General features: G+C 46.5%; 1 protein-coding gene across 6 annotated transcripts in view; it reads right to left on the reverse strand.

Annotated features, from left to right (window-relative positions):
• The window catches only part of UNC5B (unc-5 netrin receptor B), a 155948-nt gene that overhangs the window by 16229 nt on the left and 115879 nt on the right, over nucleotides 1-23840 (reverse strand). For 5 of the 6 annotated variants that reach the window (XM_084634518.1, XM_084634515.1, XM_084634514.1 and 2 more), the window contains exons 3-11: nucleotides 18454-18597; nucleotides 14614-14717; nucleotides 11108-11288; nucleotides 9892-10059; nucleotides 9015-9179; nucleotides 4689-4721; nucleotides 2382-2582; nucleotides 959-1348; nucleotides 47-134 (exon numbers count right to left, since the gene is read on the reverse strand). In XM_084634518.1, the coding sequence (XP_084490644.1) occupies nucleotides 47-134; nucleotides 959-1348; nucleotides 2382-2582; nucleotides 4689-4721; nucleotides 9015-9179; nucleotides 9892-10059; nucleotides 11108-11288; nucleotides 14614-14717; nucleotides 18454-18589 (1466 nt within the window). In that variant the 5' untranslated portion in view covers nucleotides 18590-18597. The remainder of the gene's footprint in view (nucleotides 1-46; nucleotides 135-958; nucleotides 1349-2381; nucleotides 2583-4688; nucleotides 4722-9014; nucleotides 9180-9891; nucleotides 10060-11107; nucleotides 11289-14613; nucleotides 14718-18453; nucleotides 18598-23840) is intronic. The other variant, XM_084634516.1, reaches the window with a different exon arrangement.

Raw genomic sequence — 23840 nt, forward strand, 5'->3', positions numbered from 1 at the left:
ACAGTGATGGCAGACTGCAGCACGCTGTACAGTACATTCTACTTACAGTGTGTTTTCTGCCTTGTTGATGATCAGGTACATTTCGTAGAACTTCCCCTGTGGGATTGCTCCATGAGGCACCAGCAGACTCACTCCTGGGGGGGGAAAAAAGGTGGGGGGATTCTTCACAGTGAGGAAATAATGAGTGAAACCCCACTGAGAACAGCCAGTTTCCTCAGGGGTTAATTTCAAATGGTGGGAACACTGTGCAAACTGAATTGGGGGCCTCCCTTGGGTGCAGACAGTGGTGTGAGAACTTGAGGCCTCCTGGTGTTCTAATCCAAAGCTTCCCAGGATCTGGGACTGCTGCTGCTGGAAATCAGATATCATTGTGCTGAACTGTCTGTATCAGAAGTGGGTACCTTCATAGGCAGCTGGGTAAGGCCTATGAGCTGTAATTTGGCAAGTGCAGTGAAATGATCATGTGTTGGGTTTATTTCAGCTACTGGCACAGATGCTTTCACCAATATGATTTGAAAGCAGCTACCCTTGAATTTGTGGTAGGGCCTAAGAGACTTTCTAGCCTGCCAAGACGGAAATCACGCCAGACTCTGTGCAGTCAGGCAGCATTCAGAGACAGGATAACCCTTAGCACAAGAAGTGCGGTGCTTATTTTCCTCCAGTGCTCTCCAACAGGTTACAACTGGAGTAACAAAAATACAAAATGATGGTCACCTCATGATGGTGACTGATTCCCATCAACTCTATCTTACGGAGATACACAGGCCGGCAGCTTAATGGGGACGTCATTATAGAAAGGGATATTCAGATCCATTTTTCATTTCTAATCAGCACCACACTGTCTTCAAAACCAGAGGCCATCACCACAAGGCCTCACTACTCAACTGTAAGTTAGCTGACATTAGAGAGCAACTGGGACAGCAGCAACCACAGCTGCACCTCTCACTATGGCGCTTACCTGTGTCCGGGACAGTGAGCCTTCCTCCCAAGCAGCCAAATGTGCCAGTGGCACTGTTCCCATGCTCCCGGGGCAGGGTGAGGAGATGCTGAGAGCCCATGGCCTTGTTCCTTATGTTCATAAAGTGATTGTCCTTGGCAATGTCCCCTGGGTAGGTGCCCGTGGGCACTGCCCCAAGCAGGTCTGCCCCGTCATTCAGCCTGGGGGAGGAGGATGCTGTGGAGGAGTTGTACACTTTGATCTTTAGGTTTGGGAGTGGGTCAAGCAGTGGGGAGTTGGTCATTGGGATCTTGTCAGAGGAGTCCTGCAGGGCATACATCGGGCCACGATATACACCGGCATTGGCTGTTAGGTCAGGCTGCATTGAAGGGTGCAACAACTGGGGATTATCTGCAAGATGAACAAAGATGAAAAAGGCAAAAACTTCAGTAACATGTGAATTTAAACATAAATCAAAAGAGACCTACATGGAAACCTAGCCTTAGTGAAACAATGGGCTCAGAATGTGTAAGACATGTCCCTGGGAGAAGCAGGTTATAAAGCAAGAGACTGGAGCATGGACTTTGAACACACCTGTCTCCCTTTTATCAATTACTTGAAAGGAGACTGCCTGGACTGAGAATCAGGATCAAAACTACCTCAAGAATGAAGGAGAAGCTGCATCATAGTGTACGTACAGAAAGTTTAACAAGAATCTGAAAGTAGTTTGACTCTCCTATTACTCTCACAAAGGAGTTGGTACTTCATTCTGTGCTGAATAGCTGAAATGCTTTGTGTTCTTTACACTTTCTACCAGTTCCCTTTCCTTATTATTTATTTTCCTGTTGTGCCTAGAGACCCCAGTCAAGATCAAGGCCTTCCTGTGCTAGGCACTGTATAAACATGAGCTCGTTATCTTGCTTGATTTGCGGATGGGGCAGCGTGCCGAGCCACCCGGCAGTACCTCCACAGAGGAGCTGGAGGGGGGACAGCTACTGAGGTAAGCACCTAGGGGCAGCCAGTGGGCTCTGCACGCTGCCTCCACCCCAAGAGCTGCCCCCGCAGCTCCCCTTGGAACCACGGCCAATGGGAGCTGCAGTGGCAGCACCTGCGGATGGGGCAGCGTGCCGAGCCACCCGGCTGTGCCTCCACATAGGAGCTGGACAGGGGACATGCTGCTGCTTCTGGGAGCTGCTTGAGGTAAGCACCATCTGGAACCTGCACCCCTGACCCCCTCCCACGCCCCAAACCCCTGCCCCAACCCTGATCCCCCTCCCGCCCTCCGAACCCCTTGGTCCCAGCCCAGGGACCCTTCCTGCATCCCCATCCCCTCATCTCCAGCCCTACCTCAGAGCCCCGTACCCCCAGCCGGAGCCCTCACCCCCTCCCGCACCCCAACCCCCAATTTTGTGAGCATTCATGGCCTGCCATACAATTTCCATACCCAGATGTGGCCTGGAGGTCTTGAAGTTGACTGGGTGAAAGCCTCCAGTCAGGGCAGCTGAGGAGTCTGTGATGTCAGTGTCGAAATCCCGGCAGCTGCGCCGGTACACAACCACTCCGATGGCCATCAGGATGACGATGAAAACAAAGATGGCTACAACCAGACCGGCGTATAGGGCCACATCCCCCGTGGTTTCCAACACTAGAAGAAGGAAATGAGAAAAGGGAAACTGAGGAAAGGGGGGCTTTGCACGAATCTGCAGTCAGAATTGTGTCACCCACAGCTGGATCCCTGCATGATCAACCCACTATCTTTGCACAAAAGACACCACTAATTCTAGGATTAACCCAAGCTTTTGGCAAATGCTGGGCAAGGGAGGCTGGGCTGGCACAACTAGGTAACAGATGGGCTCAAAGTGTTGTCCAAAAGTGAGAGCAACATGTTGGATATACATATCTGTATCCCCAAAATCAAGAGTCACTGTGTGTGTGTGTGTGTGTGTGTGTGTGTGTAGACATACCCACACCCAGCATGACTCTTGATCTTTGGGATCCCCTGTCCAGGGAGAAGGAAGAAATCTGCTTTGAAAGAAGATACGCATGCACATGGAAGAGATGACAATGAGCTAATAGGATAGTGCACAGAGAGATGCCATAAAGCGATCACTGGGCATCCTTCCATCTGCTCCCATCTCAAACCAGTAGATGTGTCAGCTCAGAGAAGGAAAGTACCAACTGCTCTGGAATGGCTGCTCTGGTGATTTGGTCAGCTGGTGCTGCCTACAAGGACACCTAAGACAATGTGTGTCATGTTAGCCTGGGAATGTCAAATGTTAGGACTGAGGAAGCTTGAACCAGGCCCATGAATCTCTGCCTCTGTCACTGACTGCTGTTAAAATCCCTCACTCCCTTCCTTTCATTCTTCAATAGCAAATTAAACCCTATTTTATCCAGGGTAATTGCTCCCTTGATTTCACATGAGCTCAGATTACACCCCTCTGCCAAGGGAAGGAATTCCAACTCCTCAAGGATCCCGCAGCATCAGTGTCTTGCCTCCAGCATATTTTAGTGTCAAAGATAGAATCTCCACCCACCATTGACTGGTGTCAAGTGCTTGGAGTCAGGCCATATTAGAGAATTAGATGCTGCTGTTTCTGAGACATACACATGTGTCTTATTTTAACATTGCCTCCAGGAAAATTATTCCAGATACATCAAACAGCTTGGCCTGAACACTCATGCTCTCTACCTTACCCCCTCTTTTTTTCCCCCTTTCCTTTCCTGATTTCCAGGTGCTCTAAGATTATGTTTAATTTAGCTTCATAGTTTCTAACCTGTACAGGGCCTGTGCCACGTATATGGATCAGAACCAAGGCCAGTTTTTATTTCTGGGGTATATTTGTGGGGGGGAGCATGGGAGCAGGAGTTGCCCTCAGGGGAATTCCTTCTGCAGGGGGATTGCAGAAACATTCCACTTTGATGATAGGGGAATAGCTGGGAACTTACAGTCACAAAAAACCTGAAAGATCCAAAGTGTTTGCAATTCCAACTTTTGTAGAAGGGGAATGATTTCACAGAGATTGCCAAGGGAGATAGGACACCACCCAGGACTAGCTACAGTTGAAATGATTTGTATCTGTCTCCCAGCTGAAAAATGTTCACAGAACACAAGTATTTCAGAGCTATAGTGTACTCCAAAATTCTTAAAAAGAAAAAGGAGGACTTGTGGCACCTTAGAGACTAACCAATTTATTTGAGCATAAGCTTTTGTGAGCTACAGCTCACTTCATCGGATGCACTTTATATTATTTCCTAAGTTGCTCTGGGTGCATTAACAACAGGGCTAGGAAACGAACAAACTGGTGGCACTGGTCTTAATTCAGGGTGGGGGAATCTAAGCACTTGTTCTTAGAAGCAAAAAAACAAACCAAAAATTCCAACTTTTTTTTATATGTATACATACAAATTCTGTTCTCATTCATTTTGGAATAACTTCATGGACTTCGGTGATTTTGGATATATTCTGTTGTAACTGAGAATAAAGTTTAGCCCATTTAAATAGAGAAACTGATGTGTAGAATAAAAGTTAAATTTAGGTCTCTCAAGCTGGATGGAGTAACTGTCCCTTTAACATCTGCTAACCCTTTGCGGTGTATTTCAGCTCTCTCCTCCCTCGCTCACTGGAGCAACTCCATAGAGGAGCCTTGGAGATGGAGCTTTCTAGTTCCAGCCTGACACCAGTGGTGCCAATGACCAAACAAAATAATGTATCACAATGAAATAAAGTGGCCATGAAATGAGGACTTACAGTGACTTTTGGGTTCGCTTAGAACTCTTTTATCTGTTAGGAAAAACAAAGTTAAAAACAAAAGGTGAAAATGATGATGGTGATGATGCTAATGGAAGGAAAGAAACATAGTCATCCGCCCCAGCACACCAAGGGGAAGGATTTCATGAGACATAAAAAACAGCAAATGGTTTAGAGAGAACAAGGAGCTCCTTGAAGCCATGCAGAAGCCTTGCCCTTGTGGTAGTTTTAGGGAAGCAGGCTTGTGACCACTCTCCCATCCTGGCTGGCCTTGCTGCCCATCCAAAGGGACCTAAGCTGCACAACCAGAATGGCAAATTTTGATCCACATTTCCAATAGGCTGCCGGAAACTGAGAGCACAGTGACCCCTTCCCACTAAATCGTTTACTTCAAAGGGATGAGTGGGGAAGACAGCTTTCCAAGCGCCTCCACCCACTGCTCACCTGAGGTTTTAGGGGAGCAGAATCGGCTTCTCTTCTGCCCAGCTTCCTGGTCTGACAATGAAATTCACTCACCTCTCAAGGGGTTCAACAGACAAAGCCCCAGGCACTTCCGGCCCCAGTGACAAAGCGGTGCCCAGTTCTCAGGGCCAGCCTCTGCCTCTTTTAGGTGTGGTGGAGAGTGGGAAGGATCCCCCTAGGCTCAGCCCAGCCTTGAGAAAGCCCCACTGAATTTCAGTGCTATTTGAATGAGTCCAGTGCAGCAGGGAGAACCATTCATTCTGTTAAAACCAGTGGTTCCCACCCACTGTTGTTCTTTTAGTTGGCACTCCCTTGTGATGGGCTGAGAGATGAGTGCCCCCATTCTCTGCCCATCTCCCCACTTACCATGCCCCTAGTATAGTGATGCCACCTCTCCTCTCCCCATTCCTCCTTGTCTCTCCCATCTCTGTTCTCTCTCTCTCATCCCACTTTCTCCCTCTTTGTTTGGTTTCTACTCTAATTCTTCTGCTTGTTCCCTTGGGGTTTTTTTTTTTTTTTACTCCCAGCATACCCCTTTCTCTCACTCATCAGATGGCTACACGTTCCTAGCAGCGCAGAGGAGCCACCATGTGAACTTTCAGGGGTTCGCTGAGTACTGTGTGTGCAGAAGAGAGAAGCTTGGTTGCCAGGCTACTGTCTGAGCCTGTACATGTGAGCTTGTCTCATGGAATCTGCATTAGGGACCACCAAAGGAGCATGTGGGAGGGGGGAGCAACTTGCAGGACATTCACAATGGGGAGGATTTGGGTTCTTGAAACCTCTCCCCCCCACACTCCCCTCCTGCTTCACTTCTCTCCTCTCCCACACTAGGCTTGTGCCCCTCCCCCCCGGAAATCAGTGGTTGAAACATAAAAGCATTGTCTGGTTACGTTAGGCTTTGTCAACATTATCCTGTGTCTGGTTTGCTGATTATCAAAGCTATTAGCCTTATGTAATAACAGCCTTCTTCCTCCTGGCCCATCCTCCCATTTAACTCCAGCTTGGACTGAAGCCTTGAGACACAAGATGGGACAGCACAACAGTTTCAGCGACTGTGGACGGTGATGGCCACTGTCAAGCTGGCCTGTGTCAGGAAGAAGGGCTCTTGTTCAGAGCCAAGGTTGGCAAATAATCAGACAGATTCATATGGGAACCCACCAGATACTTTTCCTTCATGTCTGGACTGTCCAAGTCTGATCCAGGATGGAAGTCCCTCTGTAAGGCCACTCCTTTGTTTTTGGTCTAAAGCATGGAAGTCCCGAGCATGGGAACAGTTATTTGTAGCCGTTGATATAAAACGACCCTCCCCACTCCTTTCCACACCCTGCAGGTTCGCTGCTGCAGGAAGCCGGTCTCAACACACCACTATTTCCTTTTTCTCTGTGAGGCGCTTTCCGCCTGCGAAGCGTTAACAGCCAGCACCAGGCTGGCACCACACGTAGCTTGACTCTGCCTGTGAGCCGGACCCGACCTCTGCTGTCACGATGCCTTAATTTTCCCAACCATGAGCTTCTACCAGGCCCAGAAGGCACTGGCTTGCAAGATGTTCCTTTGAAACCACTTCTGTGGTTCAACCCCCCCCCCCCACTCGCTGCCAACATGGATCGACATGGTGAGTTTATTTAACATGACATGAAGGCAGTTATACAGCGAGGTAGGGGTTATGGTGCACTCCTAACTCATTCTTTTAAGCAGATTACAGCACAGGGGGCATTCAGGGTTACGCTAAGCAAACGAGCTGCAAGGCACCCGGGCAGATATTGCTATAGGACAAGCACTGACACTATTCCTGGCTGTTAAGCAGAGAAAGGAGGGCACTTTAATACTCTCTAAAGAGGGTTTTTCTTGTAGCACAGCCCCATGTTTGTAACTGGGACCATTCCATGGCTGCTGGTCAGGAGTGACACCAAGGAATGAGGTGAGTCCAGGGAATTCCAAATTAAGGTCAAGCAATTCCACCTGGATTGTCCCATGAAATGTATCACACTCATTTCCACTCAGACCTAGACTAGGCTTGGTATTTCAGAATATTTTCTAGATCTTTTTAGATCCCAAATGGGGAATGGGAAACATCCAAGCCCTTCTCCACTCCATCTGAATTCGAGAGGAGAAGGTTTAAAGCAGAGGTGTTTTAAAGACTTCAGGTTTTTTGGCTTCACGCCAGACCCGGAGACAGATTTTTTAAAGAACAATTGATTTAAAGAAAAAAATAAAACAATTAAACTTTTCTCACTGGGGATTTAGGTGATAAATGAAATGAGTTTGCTGGGTCTCGTTCACCATTATGACACAAACATTGCACAGAGCCTGATCCGGTACTGAGCACCTGCAACCTTAATGAAGTCCGAAGAGAGATGCAGGTGCTCAGCACTCCGTACTTTGTGGGACTGGATCAGTGTTTGGAGTGGGTGACAATTTCTGCTAGAGCAAGAGGCAGGTTCAGGATGGGAACACCCAGGAGCTCTGCCACGACCTGTCACATCAGTGAATTACAGTGATCAGAGGTGAAATAACCTCTCACAGCTGCCGAATGGTCCCTTTTTCTGTGGCACTAAATGGAACTTTCCTCCCGTGGGAAGTCAAGCTGCATATTCAACCCTTCCCAGGACTGGGGGTGACAGGCAGCACTCAGTCTGCTCAGGAGAGGCCTGTGTTTTAACACTTGTACCTCAAGAGGTGGTGTGTGGGCGTACATAGTGGAAAAATATACAGAGGAGTCACTAGGGAAATTTAGGACTATAACTATCCCTGAAGAGGCATATTTAAAAGAAGTGGTTGGCCCTCTGTTCCCCTTCCTTCATCCCTCCTACCACAGTTTCCTTTTCTCTGGCAACATACACGGAGCATGCATGCTTTTTTAAGGTTAATGGACTTGGTAGTGATGTGATGGAAGTTGATCATGCATGGGCCAGGAACACGCTGTGCACATTCACCCTCTTTGATGCAGCCAGTGACCTCCACTCTGCCCTGGCAAGGTCACCTGTGCCAGGGATAACAAACATTTTGCTTTCTTTTAACAACTCATTCCTAGGTCCTTCCATAGCAGGGAGCAGACTGCCAACTGTTCTGAATGATAATGCTACCATGAGGTTTAGGGTGTCAACTAGATTTGAAGCCAGGTGCCACAGATAAGAGGCTGGTGCTTCATCCAGTGACCCATGCAGTCAACTTCCATCAACCTTTCAGAGCTGTAATCAATTGCCCACCCTAACAACGTCTAACCTTCAGGTTTGCAAGTAGTCTAGCAAGGCTCCAACTGGCCTAGAAGGGGCTGTGTCAGAATTCTATGCTAGCATCGCCAACAGGTGTGGAGTCCAGTAATGGTGCTTAAGAACATATCTCACATCCACCTAAATGAGCATGAATAACCTTCATTTCCTATAGTTAAAGGGCTTTGGCCATCTTGCTGTCACTGCCCCTCCAAGTTAGCTGTGTGCTGTACATCACTGCAATCAGAATCCATTCCAGATCGGCTTGGATATCCAGCCTGGAATTTCCCAGCGGTTGTCCAATGTAAAAAGTTTATGAAGTTGGCAATATTGTCAGAGAGGCAGACAGCAACCCTGGTCTATAATGTCACTTGCAGTAAGAGGAACTCTAAAGTGGGTTTGGGTTTCTGGGGCTAACTGGAATGAGCTGTGGGGGCAACCCCTGGGAAGAAATGATCTTGAGCTGGAGTTCTGTGCCCACCTGGAATGGGAGACCATGTATAGTGCCTGCTGCCTAGACAAAGGCAGAATAAACCCTTCAGCTTGCAATGCCTTCCCTTCTAATAAACCCTTTTAGCCATGGTTTTTTCCCCCTGGTTGTCCTTTTCCTCCCTCTCCCTCCCTCCCACGCTGTCCCCCACACTGGCTCACTCACTTTGCATGCACAGCCCATCAGTGCAGTTTTTGGAATCCAGCAACACTCCGCTACAGTCCTTGCCTCCGTTTTTTGGGGATGGGGAAGTGCATTCCCGGCTCCTCCAGTGGGTGCACTCCGTACTGCACGCTGACCACTTGCTCCACTCTGTCCAGGCTCCATCTACTGCATTCCAGGAAAAACACAGACACACACACACGCACACACAGAGAAAAAAATTCATTGAAGGCTTGGAGGAAGGAGCAGAGAGATTTGAATCAGTACTGTATACACAGCAGTCATTTGGCTTCTCTAATCTAACAGATAACAATCAAAAGAAACCTTAGGATGAGGCAGCTGCTGCACAACCTCTGAATTGGGAGGTTAAGCCATTACAGAAATGCAGATGTGAACTGGCTTTAGAAGCCCAAACAGCTGAGAACTGGAAGGTCTCACTGGTGGCTTGTTCTCTAGATGACAGGGCAGGCAAAGAAGGGTTTTGGCAGATCATTTGGGAGAAGGGTGATCTGGAAAAAGAGACAGCTTCACCAGCCTAGGTACTCGAGGGAGTCCTTATGGAGGTCCATTGTATGTCAAGCCCAGTCCTGCAGTGGCTTGGGGAATGTAAGGTGGATGGCTGCTCTCAGGTCTAGGACATTCAGTTTTCATAGCCCACAACGAGAGTTTTCAACAGGGAAAAGTCACTTCATACGAGTTGGAAGGAGGCTACTCTGAGACACATGCCCCCTGACCTCCTGCAGATCCCCCTCCACAACACACACCATCTCCACAAGCCCCTGGGCAGCGCTAGAGATAGTGCTGAACTGGACAATCCAAAGAGGGGAGCACACACCCATGATTACAGCTGGCCTCAGGCTCTTGCATGAATTGCCTTTACCTGGGCACATCGTGGTACAGGCCATTTTCTGGAAGGGTTGCCCCTCACAGAAGGAGCCGCCATTGAGAGGTGCTGGGTTGGTGCAGGTCCGGGTGCGCTTCTGCCAGCCACGGCCACAGCGGTTGTTGCATTGAGACCATTCTGACCAGGTGGACCAGCCACCATTCACTGTGTACAGAGAAGGAAACAGGAAAAAACATGCTGCTTAAAAACTCAGAGCCCAGGAATATCATCATATTCGTGTCCCGGCACCAGTCCAGCCACTTTCGTCCTCTCCCTCCCTGGCAGTCACTACAGCCAACAGGGAAAGCTGCTGGTGGAGTGAACACTACAGTTTCATGGACCCGCCAGGAGGGGTCACTAAACAAGGTCAGGGTTGTACCTACTCTTTTCCAGCTCCCTAGACTGATCCACACCAGCCAATCACCAGGCTCCTTTAATCTGACACCACCCCCATTCACAACGCTCTTCAACAAATAAACATGCGCCTTCTAAGTGAGCACCTCCCAACTCCAGCTGGTTGAAAAACCCTGAACGTTTTTGAAATGTTCCTGGTTCCTCACCTCACTGGAGCTGCACTGATTTATCCCAGCTCTGCTGGCCTAGGAGTTTTAACTTCACAAATATTTTTGACATGGAGAGCTTTTTAGTGGGACAGAGCAGAAAACGGCCACTATTTTGCTCCAGAAATCGAACAGAGACAGATTTGTGGGTTTTGCTTGGACTTTTATCCTTTCATGTTGGTTCACTGTGGTTTGCAGCCTCCGAATTTTGCTTTTTGTTTCTCATACGTGAAACTCAAAGGAAAACTCAGCCAACTCCAGCATTTCATCTGGTTTCCCTGTAAAACTTGTTTAGGTTTGCTCAAACGATGCAGCCCAGCTTCACTTGAGGCACCATGTATATATTTCAGTAAAGCAGCCAGGTTTGTATCAAAACTAGCAACCAGGCAAGGTTTTTTGCCCCCTAGTTTCAGGTTTGCTTTCAAAAGCCTAAGAATAAACTTTAGTACTGGTATAAGCCGATGGAGAGTCTCTTTCAGCTCAAGAGGTCCGTTTCTGGTGTGGTAGGGCATGAGTTCTATGCCTCAGGCCAGGCATGTGCGTTAGCTGATATTTCTACAGATAAAGCCACAGACAACCACATTAGGTTCCCCTGGGCTCGTGGACACACACTTTGGCTAACCCCTGTGTTCCTAAGAACAAAGGGTCAGTACCATAGACGATGACAGTGGCTGTGGTGCTCCGGCGCTTAGCCACAATGTTCTTGGCCACGCAGGTATAGTTGGCGGTGTCCGAAAGCCTGGCCTGCTTGATTATGAGGTTATGATCTATGGTTATCAGGAAGTTGGTGTCTCGGGTGGCGTCAATAACATCCTCGTTCCTCAGCCACTCCACCTAGAAAGGCAGAAAAAAAGGGGAGAAAGAAAGGGAAGAAAGGAAAGACAGAAGAATGAAAGAGATGACAGGGTTGGGAAAGTTAGTAAAAGAAAACAGAGAAAGGAGGAAAAAAGAGAAAAAGAACCAGAGGCAATTAGGTATCATAACGAGAAAGCAAGATTACAGAGTTAAAAATCCAGCGTACATTGTCACTACCAGAAATCACCTGGCTAAATCTCTGAGAGCACCACTCAAAATCCATCATTGCACTCCCAGGAAAAGAAACGATAAATAGCTGAGAGTGAGTGAGTGAGAAGGTGGCCTTAACCATCCCGCTCATTGCACAGGATGAGAGAAGGGGAAGCTATACTAACAGGTGGCCAAAGAGGTGTGACACATGCTGGCTCTTTCCTGAGCTACTGTGCTCCCCTAGCACACAAGGAATGCTGGTCAGTGGGTGCAAGGATGAAGAGACAATTAACATGGGATGTGGCTAATGGGAGTGCGGGCCAGGGCTAGGAAAGAAATCCGAACGCCATATGGTCCCCACCACAATGCTGGCTTACAAATGGTGTAAGCAGGGTGTAAACCAAATCAGGGCCCAGTTGCTTTAATTATACTGGAAGAACCTTGCACTGGGGTGGTAAGAAAAACTACAGAGTAGAAGGCAATTTGATTGACACACAGAAGGAGATGAGCAGGAATAGGACTCAAAGAAGAGGGGAAAATGGGCTCTGAAGTTGAAGCTAGACAAATTCAGACTGGAAATAAGATCTACATTGTTAACAGCGAGGGTAATTAATCACTGGACCCATTTACCAAGGGTCACGGTGGATTCTCCATCGCTGACCATCTTTACATCATCAAGATTGGATGTTTGCCTGAAAGATCTGCTCTAGGAGTTATTTTGAGGAAGCTCTATGGCCTGTGCTACACAGTAAGTCACACCAGATGATCACAATGGTCCCTTCTGGCCTTGGAATCTGTGAATCAGAACTAGGAGTGAGCAAGATATAGCCCTATGAGGCATGATGTCATCATGCAGCTCCTTGGTGTGTCCATTGCTGGGACTGTGCATCCATGGTGGTCACACTCCAAGCATGAGTTGGCACATCTCCTGTACTCGGATGTCCTGCCAATTTAAGTTGACAAAACACCGCTGGAGGGAAAAGGTAGGCACAGAGTGGTAAAGTGACATGCCCATAGCCATACATCAGGTCACTGGCACAGTGATGGAGCCAGGAACCAGGAATAGAACCCATCTCCCCCGAGTCCCAGTCCAGTGCTCTGCCCACTGGAGAACACTGCCTCTCTAATGTGTGTACGTATTTCTGTGTCAGTCGGTATGCAGGGGCTTGTCAAAGTACACGCAGGTGTGAAAGAGAAAAGAAAAAAATTAAAGATTTAAAATAAACTTTCCTGCGGCTTTTAGGTGTAGCTTATTTACACATTATCAAAAAAGTTGCAACAGTCAACAAATTCCATACAAGAATGAGGCTTGCGTTGCTTGGAGAGATGCTGACAACATGAGGCATGTGAGTTTTGTTTACCACTCAAGAACGGGGACAGAAGCCCACCCCTCCCCAACTGTTCTCACCTCCCCTACAAGCTTGGCTGGCACTAACCTGGTTTGTCCATCTAATTGCTTTTTCTATGGGAGATGACAAGTCAGAAGCTTATCACACACAGAGCACACTCACAGTGATGCTAATGGTACTGCACTGAGTTACTGGAGCAAGGAGGAAAGGCGACTGGCCTTGGGGAAAGGCCCTGCCTTGCTAGGAGAGTCCATGAACTTCGCTCTTTCCAGGCCTCACTCACTCATTTTTACCCATAGCATTTAAACAAATCATTCTGTGCTTTCTTTTCTTCCAGATCACTCCTACAAGGGGTTAATGGCAGATGAGCATGTACAGCAGGGAGGCGTGGGCTGAACAGGTGTTGAGGTTAAGTGTGTTATTAGATGTCAGAATAACAGTTCCACTGCCCAAAATAAACAGTTTTGCTGAATAATGGAAGCTGACGGCCTGCAAGAGGCCATCCATCATGGCCCCAATTCATCTGCAAAGATGTGCCCAATCTATCTCATATGTTCTCTCCCTTGCTCCTCGCTGGAACTTAACTGGCACATTGCTGAGGTGTTAGCAATCCCAGCTGGAATGGTAAAAGTGTTGCAAGGGACAATGGATAAGATGCGAGCGCTGGGGGCTGACCGGAGTTTGGGGGAGGCCGCATCCCCCAAGGTGGCTTGGAAATAGCTTGTGCTGTTTTATTAATGGATCACGACGGTGAATGTAGAAGGCTGGCTAGCAATTATTCACCTTCATGATCAGGCCTCATTGAAGCCACAGCTGCGTCCAGCTGAGGGAGGCAGGGAGGGCAGGTGAGAAGGGCTGGTTACCAGTAAATTCCCATGGCCTCTGATTAAAGAAAAACAAAAACCACAGCAGGAAATGGCGCAGGGCAGTAAAATCCATAACAGAAAGCTGCATGTCTGCTAAAACTGGCAAAATACAAGCTATGCCAGAAGCCTTGTAAAAGCTATTCTAGCATCCGCCTCCGGCAGGTGGAAAATAATTTCCAACAGTTACAGGTGCCCTCAGAAACAAACCAGCAACTCTCGCAAATCTAAGAGGGTGGAGTCTCTCCAGACTAACACCCACCAGGACAGCCATAAACAGAGACTGCAGGTGGGAGAGGAAATGTGCTTCACATTCCTTCCTTCCCACTGGACTGCAGGAGTGTTTTCATGCATCAGCCTGTATAGTGAGGGGAGCTGGCAGCTGGGCACTGAAATGGTGTCGCTCCCGATGGGGCGGGGAAGTCGGCTTTATTGGGCTAGTCTAGCCCATCACATCCCTGGGGAGATACAGCCAACCGAGGGCAAGCAGCGTTCCCTAGGGTTTTCTGCCAAGGGAGAGCAGCTCTAGTCATCTGTGGAGGGATGCCTAAGAGCCAGACTGCCACAGGCTGTGGTAAATCAGCACATCCCTCTGCTGATCTGACTATGTCCCATCCCCTGCCAGTTTTGTCCATTTTGGGGATGCTGCTGCTCGACTGAAGGCCCCCAGGGGACTGGAGATGGTGCAGTCTTCCCTGTAGTAATCCCTCACTATGAAGAGGGCTTTATGATGCTGAGGGTCATCTGCCAGGGTCAGTGTCAATAGAAAGTCTGATTTATTTGGGCAAAGACGCAGGGGGAAAATAGCTGTGCTAAAAAGTATGAGCAGAGTTTTTCTTGTGGGAGTAAAATACGTCCCCAGCATGCTGGCACCTTCTACCTGGTGCGGCCCCTCAGGCCAGTTCTGCTGTTGGGAGGTGTGAGAGAGATAGCATGGCTTACCTCTGCCGTTGGCACCCCCTCTGGGGGGCGGCACTGCAGTAACACCTCATGTTCCAGAGGAACCTCTTTCCCTAGAGGCTCCTGGTCAAAGTTCTTCCTCAGGTCTGGGAAAGAAAAATGAACCCCAAGTGTTATCAGCCAGTGACACGAATGGAGCAACCCAAAAAACCTTGGGGGTACCATATATGGACAGAGGAGCCTGCAGCAAGATAAAATCTGTCAGGAGTTTAGTGTAACATGGCCTGCTGACCAGCCCAATTAGAATCCCCAGAGATTTCCTGTCTACCACCTCCACCCGTCTTTCCTGCCCACCACCTCCACCCGTCTTTCCTGCCCCACCCACCTAGCTGGCTCTTTGTACCCCAGTTTATCCTTGCCAATGTAAGAACTATTGTTCCCAGGTGCTTACTTGTCTTCTGGATGGAATCATATTCCAGCAGAAAAAGGTCAAGTCTGCCAAAAGATGTCTCAGAACAAGGGCTGACATCCACTTGCCCATGGATAAAACATGATTTTGAGTGCTCTCCCATTCCTGAAATGGGATTCACTCGCCTTCCCTTAAATGAACTGTTCAGAGCAGGCAGAAGGGAGGACGTGCTAGTCTGCTGTTGCCAGAGTTTCATGTTCCTGCCTAGAAACTTCATATTCTTTCATCAAAATCCATCCAAAATTAAGAAGTCTTGTGTTTCTGAAAGGGGACCACTGAAGTATGGGCTTGCTGTTTTGCCGCACTAGTGAAAAGAGGGACAGAGCATCTGGCAGAGCATGCTGGAGCAGCTTAGGTCAGGGTGGGGATGTACCATTATGAGCTGGAATTCATGCTGTCTATTAAGTAGCACTATGCATTTCAAGGAAATCCATGGGCCAGATTCTCAAAAGAGCTCAGCCCCCAAAAGCTCCATCTGAGGCACCTGGGGGAGGAATAGCTCAGTGGTTTGAGCATTGGCCTGCTAAACCCAGGGTTATGAGCTCAATCCTAGAGGGGGCCATTTAGGGATCTGGGGCAAAAACTGGGGATTGGTCCTGCTTTGAGCAGGGGGTTGGACTAAATGACCTCCTGAGGTCCCTTCCAACCCTGATATTCTACGATTCTAAATGAGACAACATTTTCAGAAGGGCTCTGCTTCCAGTTAGGCCCCTACATGAAGTGGTCAGATTTTCAAAAGGCCCATTGCCCAGTAACTCCCAGGAGCTGGGCACTTTTGAAAATCTGGCACTGTGCCTTCATCACACGTAAATTGCATTTATCTTATTCTAAGTGAATTATACATAAATATTGTGTGTTAACATTTGGAATTACAGAATATGCAAATGACATAGTAGGTCATATAGGATCTAATATGAAAGTGGCCATATATTACTGTGCTCATACTACGTACTATAAGTAGCATGCTATCCATGGGCCAAATTCTGCCGTCATTACATTAAGCAGTACCTTACTTCAGGAATAATCCCACTGAAGTCATTGGCACCAGCTGCATAGTAAGGAACCACTCATTTTGAATAAGGATGGCAGAACTGGGCCTTATGTACATGGAACACATATGTCTTTACTCATGATCACATGGGTTGTTAAAAGAAAGAGGACAAGCAGTCCAATACACCACCGCGTGAAGGCCTACTGTACATTCGTGGGCCACACTTCGCAGGGAAAAAGGAGCAACTGATACTAGTCCTTCCCTTCGTCACTAGATGGCGCTGCAATCCATAGGAATTGCTTCCAATAAGCATTGCTCCAACTTGAGCGAAGTGCGATTGGGCACCAATTTTTTGTGTGTGCTATTCTTCTCTCTCTCTCCCCCCTCCCCCCCTGCTTTTATGGGGTGTGTGACAAGCCACAGGGCGATTTCGTGAAACTCAGAGGTCCAGTAGCAAATGTCACTGAGCTGGGAACCATTTTGGAAAGGAGAAAAGAGAAGGCTTTTTATGTAGTCTCAAAGCAGGCAAATTAAAGAAAAAGTGCTGTGTGTTCCTAAGAAAACAGACAGCTTTATTCCTAGCTGTGGCCTTACTGTCAACTGAGAGCAGGAAGCATCACTTCGTATCAAAACAGCCTTGAAGGCTGAGAACATTTCAGCTGCTGTAGCAGGGGAAAAGCAACTGCTACAGATAAAACAACAGAACAGTTTCCACCCTAAATAACCCTGCTCTCAGTCCCGCCGAGTCTTCTGGAGGGAAGGCAGCACTGCAGGTGCACACATAGCTAACGCAGCTGCCTCGTGGAAAGGTACAAAGGGGCTACTGCGCCCTTTGTAAGGTGTGCAAGAGGGAGGCCCACTAAGATTGGTCTAAACTTAAAACTTAGGTCGACATATCTATGGCACTCAGCGGGTGAGATATCCACACCCCCGAGCGGTTCAGCTATGCCGACCTAACCCGGAGCATAGATGTGGCTAGGTCAGTGGAAGAATTCTTCCACCAACCTAGCTACCAGCGCGCAAGGAGGTGGTGTGCCTATAACGACGGAAAACCCCCTCCATTGGTGTAGGCTGTGTCTACATTATGGGGCTATGCTGGCAGATCTACGGCGCTATAGCTAGGATGTTATAGCTCTCATATAGTGTAGATATGGTCTAAGATGCACCTCGTAGCTCTGTAGAAAGGGAAGGTGCATATTGCCTTGCTCAGCTGTGTAGCTAGTGCCTACAGGGAAGGGGGCTCCCTCGTGCAAGCTGTACAGAGTGCAACTGTAACGTATTCTTAAAGTAGGTTTCCATATGGACTTTCCATATTCAGCATGATGCTTCTATAGGGAAGCATCTTTAATCACAGAACAACTTCCCTGTTGGCAGAACTGCAATGCACTGTTTCCCCAGCTCTCTCCTTGTCAAGAGAATCACCTCTTACATCCTTTGGGTGGCAGAATAGCCCAGTTGTTGACTTCTCCCACCCTAAGAATGCATGAGCTATTCACTTGCTAAAGGAAACAACACAGGAGGTCAATCCAGGATGTAGGATTTAAAGTTGCTGAATCAGGCAAATCACCTCTGTGGCTGAGGTGCTAACTTGTCAGGCTGCTAAAAATAATGACAAGTTTCAGAGTAGCAGCCGTGTTAGTCTGTATTCACAAAAAGAAAAGAAGTACTTGTGGCACCTTACTTGTTAGTCTCTAAGGTGCCACAAGTACTCCTTTTCTTTTTTTTAAAAATAATGAAGCACCATGTAAGTGCTGAGCATGTTGAAAGCACGGTACAAACATTAACTAGCTAATTACCACAACACCCTAGTGAGACAGGTAAGTTTATCCCCATTTACAGGTGTGAACACTCAGGTACAGAGAGGGTATATGACCTACCCAAGGTCACACCGTGAGTCAATGCTAGAGCTGAGAACAGTTCTCAGGAGTTCCCGGCCCTAACTTGTAACCACTAGACAGCACTGATCCTATCCACTAAATCCAGCAGGCATGGCTAGGGTGGTGTAATGGAGGAATGTGGCTCTGCCACACTGCGTGAACCCCACTGGCTCATTAAATGGGAGTGGGGTTAGCATCTACCTCAGTGGTTATCCTGGGTAAGCTTGGCAGGCAGTGGGAAAGGAGGAGTCATGGAACTATACTGGGAGGAAACCATCCGGTTATAGAATAAGGGAGGAGAGATTCTGTCCCTGCTCTGATGCCTGGAATGGGAGTAGGAGCTTCTGCCAACTTAAGTAATTATAAAACCCTACACAGATTGTCAAATGCATAAACCTGTTAAGAACCCCTCTCCACAAAATTCCCCATGAGGGCAGACGGAAAGGATTTCCCACGCAGGGTGTGGGGACAGGCTGGCAAGAAGGAGCAAGTGACAGAGATAGGGACAGGGGCTATGATGAATGGTAAGCGTGTATTACACCTACACGCTATGCGGACGTAGGCCCTTCGGCTTTTCGTGGTCCCCGCAGAACTCCACGCCACACACTGACACCAGTAATCTTCTAACCCAAAGAGCTCCTCCACCTGCAGCCGGGAGACCTCGATCTGGACCTCCCGCATCAGGATCCCTGGAAGGAGAGACAACAAAACAGGGGGTTAAGGAGGCTAGACTGCTGAACCTTTATGAAATAAGCTGCATATGGAAGTATACTGTGTGCGCGCATGTGTGTACTCACACACACATGCACTGACTGACGGGGAGGAAAATGATGGCCCTGCAGCTCAAAAAAGGAACTTGACAGAGGGATGCATTTGATGAGAGAAACAACCCTTCTTCATGAGGTAGTCATCTCCTCTCTTCCTTTGCAACCACTTCTTCTCTTGTCCCATCCACCTTCTTTTCAAGGGCTTGATCCAAATTCTGATCCATGCCGGGATCCCCTCCACCCACACACAGTGTTTTAAAGATGACACCATGTTTCTGGATATGCAGGTGGTACTGCTGCATTGCCATTTAAGAGGGTTTAAAAAAAATCTCATCTCAACAACAAATAAGCTGAATATCCTGAGTTAAAACCCTATTAAAACTGAAGGATTTAAAAACATCACATTTGCTTTTTACCACTCTCTTGATTGTTTACTTTTTACATTTCGCCCAGGCGGGGCAATGAAAGTAAAGTAGTCAATTTCACTTTTGTTTCTAGCCAGGTTCATGTCAGGTATCCTTCCAGGGTTTTATTCACTACCACAATGCTGAAAAGTTTGGGTTCCAAAACAAGGCAGGGGAATGTTTAAATCCAAACAAAAAATCTTTTTCCACTGGAATTTTTTTTTTTTTTAAATCTATACACATTTCTATTGATCTCACTTTAGGTCCCATTAAATCTTGTTTCTACATAGTCTAAATGTTGTGTCAAAATCAGCCTGACAACAACCCTTTAAAGTGCCTATCTGCAGCTGACAAGGACCCTTGGACATATTAAAGCTCCGATGATGCACATGGTGCCACTGCACCCAGCAGAGGCCCTGAAGGCACAAAATGGTTTGGAAATAAATCACGTGACTGCTCACATTTGGCAGTGAAGTGAGGTGGCAAGAACAGTATGCCAGCCCCTCACAGTCTGCGAAAGAGAAGTGGCCACTGAGAGGAGATGAAAGAGGAAGGTGAGGACTCTGTCTCTTAAACTGAGAAACACAATCTAGCTGAATTGAACAGGGTCACGGCAAGTGGTCAAGTGGGTCAACTTCTGAGACTATTTCTGGTCTCCTGAACACGCCTTAGCCAGCTGGACTGTGTTTAGCCATCCCAGGGTGTGATAACTTATATGAGGAGCCGCTATCAGGACTCTGTCTTGTTTAAAATAAAGCCCCAGTTACTATCTGTATACACTAAGGAATCTGTTTTATTGCCCCAACAATACCGGGCACGGGTACCTTAGCCTTTCTGTGTTTTTGTACAAACCTAGTCACATCTACATCACATTAAAAAAATAAAGGAAAAGTGTTATTTTAGTAGGTGCCCCACCCATGGAGAAAAATATAGAACATTCTCGTCCTCATATTTATTGTTGAAGAAACAAAACAGGGAATGAGTTCCTATTTTCACGACATATTCCAGACATGTATCCCTCGCTAAGGCCATGTCTACATTAGCAAGCTTACAGCGGCACAACTGTACCAGTACAGCTCACTCGTGTAGCCACTCTGTGCCAATGTGAGAGCGCTCTCCTGTCAACAAAATAAAACCACCTAAATGAGCGACGGTAACTATATCGGCAGGAGAGTGTCTCCTGCATCACTCAGGGATTGCTGTTTTTTTCCATATATCTGAGCGCCATAAGTTTTGGCAACGTAAGTAGTAGTGTAGACATGGCTTTAGTATGAACTGAAGAACACGCTTTGTTCAAAATGTACAGTGCCCTTCTTTTTATAACTCTTTCCCTGTTTTTTAATACATTACTATTGCATTGACAGAACACGATGGAAACCTGAAGGGTTGCTTAGCGATCTATCAAAGTCTGTGTAACTTAATAGATCATGTGCTAGCCTTGCATTTTAAAGGCACAGACTTCAAAACCATGTGCAGCTGTATATTTTGTTAATTCAAATTTTGGTTAATTTATTTCCATCAATGCAACTAGAAATGACTTTATTTTTACTCACCTTTCTATAGAAAATAATGAGATACCTGAAACAAACAAAAAAGATTTCCCATGGAAAAAAAGAAAGTTTAGGGAAGAAAAAAAACAAAAAACAAAAAACACCCAAGATTTCCAGCAATGATTCATGTTTTGGATGTCAAGAGTCTTTACACATTTTAAAGGGATCTGATTTTCAGAGGGAGGTGCTCAGCGCTTTCTGAAAAATCAGCCCTTTAAAGTATCTCAGTTGGGCACCCAAGAAGTCAGATAGCTCCAAATCACTAGTCATTTGTGAAAATCTTGCCTGAATTGTTTAACCACATAAAGATGGGTTATAGCTTTAAACTGCCATGTTAGAACATTATGCATCTTAGCAGTGTAAAGTTAACACTCATATGTCTTGCTCTCCATGGCCACTTAAATGGAGAGCTACTTTCTAGCATGTCTGCTAGTACAGATGTTAGCTGTTTTTATGTCTGAATTATTATTCTCTGATTTGGCTTATTTTCATTTTTTCCACATAAAATATACTAAGATACGCTACAAAACATTATAAAGTATGTTTACTTTAACAAAATTCACCATAAAAGTTATTATTCAAAGCTCATATTTCTGATCTGTAGCTAAGGATATTGTGTTAAGAGAATCAAACTTTACTATGTTAAGTTGAAATGGGCAATTTTGTGACCCCTCTCCCCTTTGCAGTTGTTCTATCAATGCATAGTTGACCTGATATGAATACTGTTAGCATAGTAGGCCATCTTTATTCTAGCTTCTTTTCTCAGTATGGCTGCTGGTCAGGTAAGCCAGCTGCCTATAGTTTTATTACAGAGGTGCAGTATTGCCTCTATATGAAAGTTGGATTCAGTTTTTCACCTACAGTTGCAATTCAACCTCAGTGAAGAACAAAATGTTTCCTCTCCAAGTTTACAGCACAATCTGTGAGTGAAGACTGAATTTTCTGAGGACGGTCAACTAAATCTGTTACTGCTTTTAGGAGTTAAAATTAATTACAAGTGGGGCCTTTAAGAAATTTTTCCCCAAAAAGTGAGAACATTTTCCAGACCCCTTTTGCTCATACATGAAAGATTTTTATCCTTCAGACTTTTCATATAGTGAAAACTCATTGCCAAACGCCTTCAAATATGCCTTTGAAGAAATTAGGTTCTAATTAAACAAAGTTATTAGCAATGTTTCCCTATGTTTTCCATTATATCAACAGCACTCCCTTACTCAAAATGGCCACTATTTCCCATGTTATGAACATTGAGATATAACAATTTTATGAACACTATAGGTAACCAGTCAGCAGGGGGAAGTTATTGTATACTGGCCATTGTTTGAATTTCCTATGTAACAGATCAATCTAATTTACATTGGGGGCAGTGGACTGTTTACTATATATCCATAATGCTCAAATTCAATAGGGTCCAATGCATGAAGGCCATGTAATGGCTTCCCAGATAAGAATGCCTAAGCACATACTTGCAAGACAATGGGGAAAAGTGTTAACTTCAAGATCCTGTCTCAACCAGCTGCAAACCTTGTTTTGCCATAGCACAGAATTACCAGATCAAAGGGCTATAAAGAGTTAAAGTGACTTGATTCCTGCCAAGTGGGGGCAGGAGGGTAAGTTATCAGGGGCTATCTAGGGAGTTGTCAGTGAGCTCTGACAGGGCATAGGGCTGAAACTGAGAGGCTCTAGGGAGAAGTCTGCATGGAGTGAGTCCAACCAAGGTCCCCCTGTGGAAGATGGTTATACACCTGGTAAGCTTAGGACATATGTATAGTCCACTATATCATTTTTAAGATAGGTTTTCTCCAAAACGCTTTTGTTCTAAATAAATATATGGATTTAAGGAGGTTGTTTGGTCACCGGTTACCACTGTCATTGTCCCGGAGGGAACAGAGCTGCAGGGTCTGGATGCATGTCAGACTTGCTGACGCAACTCACGGTTGATGCACAGGGAATGCAATCCAGGGCCCAGTCAGAGTGGGAGAATGACAGAAATACAGGGTTCAGAGTAACAGCCGTGTTAGTCTGTATTCGCAAAAAGAAAAGGAGTACTTGTGGCACCTTAGAGACTAACCAATTAGGATCTTCTGTACTTTCCACAGTATGCATCCGATGAAGTGAGCTGTAGCTCATGAAAGCTTATGCTCAAATAAACTGGTTAGTCTCTAAGGTGCCACAAGTACTCCTTTTCCTTTTGAGAAATACAGGGGTCGACAGGACCTCGAGAGCTCTAGTCCAGCTCCCCACGTTGATTCCATTCCCAGGGACAGGTGACTGCTACAGACCTGACATTTAGAGGGAGTGCACTCAGAGAGACCAGGAGCAGTCAAAGGTGCCGTCTGGCAGTAACTGTGGAAAGCTGCTCATTTCCTCAGTAAAGGTGGCCACTACACTTCAGCAACATGTGGGGAGTACCCATTAAATGCAGCCACCACGTGTCATTACTTCCAGCAGGTACAAGAAGCCACAACAAGTCACCACCTTACTACAATGAAATCACTCTCGGTGGGCCTTTTAGCTGCATTTTTCTCTCCAAGGTAACCACCCACGTTCTAAACTAAAGACTCTGCACATTTCCACTTGAGAAAACGAAGCCCTTTTTGAACTGCAAAGCACAGAAGAATCACTGGAGACTACCAGCTTCTCTATTTTCTGTAGTATGTAGAGTTCCAACTCTGAGCAAAGATCCATGATGGAATTATAAACCCTAGAAAGCACTGCCAGCTAGTTACAGATATAAAACACATAGTTACTACAGCATTCGCTGCTCTATAATGTTGCATATAGCCCCATGCACTGCTACCTTTATTAGAAGGCTTATTTTATTATCGCACCCTGACTCACATAAGGTGCCCATCTCCCTAGCTTCACTAAACTCCTTTGCATTGCACCTTGGCTCCACCACCTTTGAATCACATCTGACTTGTGATCACACAGCTGGGATTACAGCAGTGCGCAGCAACTAGCCTCCTGGGACTGTAAAGCCTCCTGCCATCCTGAATTCATTTGATATTCATACTGGTAATTTAGATAGTAATTAAATAAATTTACCTATTTCATATGGACTTTTGCAGAAGTTCAACAGTGCAGTACACATTTCTTTAATGGACATTTTAATTATAGTTATACATTCATTCTACATAGAAAACTGAACCCCGCAAACAAGAACAAAAACTAACTGCTCAGGAACAAACATTTTTCCTTCCTACAATCA

Source organism: Lepidochelys olivacea, assembly GCF_965140295.1.
Source record: "Lepidochelys olivacea isolate rLepOli2 genome assembly, chromosome: 7".
NCBI lineage: Eukaryota > Metazoa > Chordata > Testudines > Cheloniidae > Lepidochelys > Lepidochelys olivacea.